Raw genomic sequence first — 5,943 nt, forward strand, 5'->3', positions numbered from 1 at the left:
GTCACGTTTACTGTTAGCCAGCTAATGCTAGCTTCAGACTGGAGGCTGCAGTTTGTACAGTTTGTCCCAACCAGGCATCTGTAGTTCACATTGTAGCTTCAGGAGACAGGACGTGATGGGAGGGAGAGGTTTATGGTGTCAGTTTGTTTGGAGTCTCACTGGACCCTCGAGGCCGTAGAGACATGAGGGCGGAGCAGCTTTAAATCCTCTGTAAAGACCCTCTGTCCAGTGTCTTTCTGTCCCTCACAGGCAGAAACCTGTAAACTTGTCTTCTTCATGTACACCTGTTGCCTGTGCACCTGTACAGAATTAACAATGTTGAATGCATACAAAAACTTCGGCTGATTTGACCTGAGCCAAAGTCACAGACACAAACAAAAAGGTTTCATTAGAAATACAACATTAATTTTATTAGCAAGCACTTTAGTTCAGAGGTTATTTTAAAAAATAAATAAGATAAATCAGGAAAACAATCAATCACAGAGCAGCTCTGTTTGTTTTGCGGCTGGGCAGCAAGTGTGTGGGTTGTATTTTGTCAGATTTGATGGTGCTAGACTAACAGTTTCCCTCTGCTTCCAGTCTTTGTGCTAGCCTAGGCTAAACACAACATGTCAAAACTGGGCTCTGGACCTGTCAACTAATCAGTTAATCAAGAAACTAAGTTGCCGATGAACCAATAATACAGTGTTAGTTGCAGCCCTATTTAACAGCAGGTGTGTGTGACGTGGAGCCATTTAACATGTGTGAAGATGAGTGCAGCCCTTAAGCCCAGCGTTTATTCATTAAGCTGCCAAGAATGTGATAAAATCCAAGCTCTCGTTTCCCAAAAAGACCTCAGGTTAAAAAGTGTTGTCCACAAGGTCCAGGTGAGGTGTCACTTAGTGTCCAGACCAGCCACATTCAGTTCAGCCTCAGTGCTGTGTCCTGCTCAGTAAAGTAATAAAGAGAGTAAAATGAGCTATCCTTTCATAAACTAAATACATCCTGTCTTATGTCAGCCAGTGTAAACCTTTTTTGAAAGTTGACGGGGCATTTGACAAATCTGGATGACAGCTCCACCTGCTGGCAATAGAACAAAGCCTGGTTTTCTAAATAACTTAGAATTTAAATTCTGGATTAATTCGACATAGAAATCCTCAACTGCTGCTGTGATTTAACATGATTCTGCAGTTTCAGCTCCTTGAGCATCTGTTTTATGCAACTTATTAGATTAAAATGTGATACGATAAAACGCTGTGCTAAAGTTTGAAAAACGAATGAGAAACTTTATGAGATATAAAGGTCAAAATTGAGATACCATGTTAAATCTTTGACTCTAAAGTGAAAAGTGAAATTTAATCTTAGCATTAAATATTTTTGAGAATTTAAAAAATTAGCTTTAATAACTCCAGATTCTGAGTTATGAACTGAAACGCCTTAAAGTTAATGTTACATGATTTTCATCATTGCCTCTTTCTTCTATTGTCAGCACAAAACCTCAGTGGAGTGCTTTAGTAACAAAGAACAAGCAGGCTGCACGAATCCACCTTATGTGTGAAGAGTGGAGGCGACATCTATCGGTTGGTCTGGAGGTAGAGACGAACCTGATTGGCTGTATTAGGACCCTGTTGGCTAAATTAGCTTAGCACTGAGCTAATTGAGAGAGAGAGAGACAGGAGCATTTAATTCAACTTCCTGTCCGAGCTCCACTCTGTAAACATAAAGCCTCAGTCAGACCCGGGTCAAACAGCAGCTGTTTGCATTGGTTTACATCACCCTGTAGTCCCAGGCGGGTGGAGTAGGGAAATATTGCAGTGGGTTTCTTTGTGAAGACATGTTTGATCAGGGTCTGATGGTGGTGACTATGATCAGACCTGGAGCCCTCAGGAATTTCTGCAAATATTCTCCTGATGGGTTTTACTGCTGAGACAGTCGCCAGGAAAAAATACAAATTGTTTTCATTATTAAATATGGATGATCTGAAACCTAAACAGATACATTAACAGTCTGGTTCTTTTAAATCCAGCAGCGCGAATGACTTGCAAGAACTTCATGAGGCCAGTCCAAATGTGACGCAGATTCTTTGATCAGGTGAAAGTTAAAGCTGCACAGAAACACAGAAGCGGAAGCAGAGAAAAAAATAAAGCCACAGAGAGGAAGAAGAAAGTCAATTCAACAGCTTCTCTCTGATCAAGCATCTCCAGACCCAGACTCTATGTCCTAATGCACAAACAGGATCCAGGCAGTCCAGCATCAGTCGGTCCAGCTGGTTGTGCTACACTTCGCAACCAGTGTGATTTTCTTTTTTTCCTTTCTCATTTCTTGCATGCGTTTTCCAGTAGACTGGCGACCTGTCCAGGGTGTACCCTGCCTTTCGCCCAGTGCCAGCTGGGATTGCCCCCCCCCCAACCCTCTTCAGGATAAGCGGTGTACAGAATGAATGGATGGAAGGATGTTTTCCAGTTTGGTCACGTGTCACGTTTTGTTTTCTTTATTAACGCAGTGATCCACAGGGAATGAGCCAGGGTCAGAGGATGGTTCATGCAGTGGGAGGACGTGCAGGTGTAAATAAAGTTCGATAAAGACAAGCAGCAGAGACTGAAACAGCAAAGTGATTATCAAAACAGTTAACTAAACGATTGACTGACTTAATCAAGAATGGAAAAACTGTATTTACACTATAGTGAGACATTTTTGTCTGTTAATATTTAAATAGTTTTGTTACAAGTTCAGTTCATGAACATGGAATTTAATCTTAATTTTTAAATTAGATTTCACCTGATGTAAGTGGCCTCATTACCAAACATGATGAGAAATAATTCTGAGACAATCGCACTGGAGATGTTCTTTCAGAGACAGATGCACAAACTGCTGCAGCTTCTTTTGTTGCTCCTTAAAACTCCCTCAATTCCTCACTGCAATCCTGGGATCTGTTTGCTTTAAAGGTCTCAGGTTTAAGTCCATCAGACCTCCCGGTTCGCCTCTTAAATAGACCATCGAGAGCCCTGCGTGAAAACAGGAGGTCCTCCAGAACCTCGCCACCACAGGCCAATCTGCCGACGGATGGAACATGAGAGCGTGGCTCCAGGTGAAGATGAAGGTGGAGCTGATGGGCAGTTTCCCTCACTGACATCAGGGCTACCAGTGGTGGTTCTTAGACAGGTAGGCTATGAGCGCCACAGCCACGCCCACATAGATACCTGTCCCGATTGTAATTGACAACACGGCCAGGAAAAGAGCCCGCCTTGAACTGGAGCTGGCCAGGTGGAAGTCTCCTTTAGACACCGCCTTGTTGGTCTGAGCACAGGGGAAGGTGAAGAAAAGACAATCAGAGGTGGACGTTAGCTTTCACAACAACAACAGACAAACATGAAGGTCTGTGACAAACAGGGAAACCAGACATTGTTCTGACTTGGGACTGTTGATACATTAATCCAGTTGTTAGCCCGCATGCTAACATGCTAGCATCAGATAAAATAAATGAGCTTCTTTTGTCCAAATGAAACCACATGTAGCTTCTATAAAAGGAGCTGAATACATCATTTTAGTGGCAAATTCAGGATTTATTCTGTTGATAGAAATGAAGAAAACCACGTGGCTGATGGCATCCGAAGCTTCTCACGGCCCTGCTGCTTCAGAAGGAGCTGCAGCTAAAGTGGAGATCTTAGTCGGCACGGTGGTTAGCGCTGTTGCCTCACAGTGAGCAGCTTCTGGGTTCGAGCCCTGGCCGACCTGGGGCCTTTCTGTGTGGAATTTGCATCTTCTCGTGCTTGCGTGGGTTCTCTCTGGGTGCTCCGGCTTCCTCCCACAGTCCGAAGACATGCAGCATAGGTTGATTGGTGTCTCTAAATTGCCCGTGTGTGTGAGGTTGTTCATATCTGTGTGTTAGCCCTGCGATGGACTGGCCCCCTGTCCAGGGTGTACCCTGCCTCTTGCCCGCAGCTGGCTGGGATTGGCTCCAGCCCCCTGTGACCCTGTTTGGGACTAAGCGGTTTAGAAAATGGATGGATGGAATCATGGAGGAAGAACGTTTCTGTACGTTTCCTGCTCACTAAAAGTAAAAGCATCATTTAATAGTACCTGTATTGACAACATTGTGCCCACCTACAGTGCCTTGCAAAAGTATTCGGCCCCCTTGAACTTTGCGACCTTTTGCCACATTTCAGGCTTCAAACATAAAGATATAAAACTGTAATTTTTTGTGAAGAATCAACAACAAGTGGGACACAATCATGAAGTGGAACGAAATTTATTGGATATGTCAAACTTTTTTAACAAATAAAAAAACTGAAAAATTGGGCGTGCAAAATTATTCAGCCCCCTTAAGTTAATACTTTGTAGCGCCACCTTTTGCTGCGATTACAGCTGTAAGTCGCTTGGGGTATGTCTCTATCAGTTTTGCACATCGAGAGACGGAAATTTTTGCCCATTCCTCCTTGCAAAACAGCTCGAGCTCAGTGAGGTTGGATAGAGAGCGTTTGTGAACAGCAGTTTTCAGTTCTTTCCACAGATTCTCAATTGGATTCAGGTCTGGACTTTGACTTGGCCATTCTAACACCTGGATATGTGTATTTGTGAACCATTCCATTGTAGATTTTGCTTTATGTTTTGGATCAGTGTCTTGTTGGAAGACAAATCTCCGTCCCAGTCTCAGGTCTTTTGCAGACTCCATCAGGTTTCCTTCCAGAATGGTCCTGTATTTGGCTCCATCCATCTTCCCATCAATTTTAACCATCTTCCCGGTCCCTGCTGAAGAAAAGCAGGCCCAAACCAGGATGCTGCCACCACCATGTTTGACAGTGGGGATGGTGTGTTCAGGGTGATGAGCTGTGTTGCTTTTACGCCAAACATAACGTTTTGCATTGTTGCCAAAAAGTTCGATTTTGGTTTCATCTGACCAGAGCACCTTCTTCCACATGTTTGGTGTGTCTCCCAGGTGGCTTGTGGCAAACTTTAAACGACACTTTTTATGGATATCTTTAAGAAATGGCTTTCTTCTTGCCACTCTTCCATAAAGGCCAGATTTGTGCAGTATACGACTGATTGTTGTCCTATGGACAGAGTCTCCCACCTCAGCTGTAGATCTCTGCAGTTCATCCAGAGTGATCATGGGCCTCTTGGCTGCATCTCTGATCAGTCTTCTCCTTGTATGAGCTGAAAGTTTAGAGGGACGGCCAGGTCTTGGTAGATTTGCAGTGGTCTGATACTCCTTCCATTTCAATATTATCGCTTGCACAGTGCTCCTTGGGATGTTTAAAGCTTGGGAAATCTTTTTGTATCCAAATCCGGCTTTAAACTTCTCCACAACAGTATCTCGGACCTGCCTGGTGTGTTCCTTGTTCTTCATGATGCTCTCTGCGCTTTAAACAGACCTCTGAGACTATCACAGTGCAGGTGCATTTATACGGAGACTTGATTACACACAGGTGGATTCTATTTATCATCATTAGTCATTTAGGTCAACATTGGATCATTCAGAGATCCTCACTGAACTTCTGGAGAGAGTTTGCTGCACTGAAAGTAAAGGGGCTGAATAATTTTGCACGCCCAATTATTCAGTTTTTTATTTGTTAAAAAAGTTTGAAATATCCAATAAATTTCATTCCACTTCATGATTGTGTCCCACTTGTTGTTGATTCTTCACAAAAAATTACAGTTTTATATCTTTATGTTTGAAGCCTGAAATGTGGCAAAAGGTCGCAAAGTTCAAGGGGGCCGAATACTTTCGCAAGGCACTGTAAAAATTACTGCAGGTAGTGCAATGTAGGCCTAACTTCACAAAGGTTTATTCAGCTACTGTACAATGCTGACAAAATACTAAAGTACAGCTAAAGCTTATATATGTAAGGCTCCTGACAAAGGATCTCCCAGTTCTCCCAGGTCATTTTTCACAGAAACACCTTTTTATATTACAGTCCACACCAACAACACAGTAGTTTTGGAAAATAACTAAGTACATTTACT

General features: G+C 43.0%; 1 protein-coding gene across 1 annotated transcript in view; it reads right to left on the bottom strand.

The window, feature by feature from the left end:
• Window positions 1-2,184: 2,184 nt before the first annotated feature.
• The window catches only part of syndig1 (synapse differentiation inducing 1), a 15,715-nt gene continuing 11,956 nt past the window's right edge, over window positions 2,185-5,943 (bottom strand). The window contains 1 exon segment of the mRNA XM_020622285.1: window positions 2,185-3,276. Coding sequence (XP_020477941.1) covers window positions 3,118-3,276 — 159 coding nt within the window. The 3' untranslated portion in view covers window positions 2,185-3,117.

The sequence above is a fragment of the Monopterus albus genome, unplaced genomic scaffold, assembly GCF_001952655.1.
Source record: "Monopterus albus unplaced genomic scaffold, M_albus_1.0 scaffold277.1, whole genome shotgun sequence".
NCBI classification, from domain to species: Eukaryota; Metazoa; Chordata; class Actinopteri; order Synbranchiformes; family Synbranchidae; genus Monopterus; species Monopterus albus.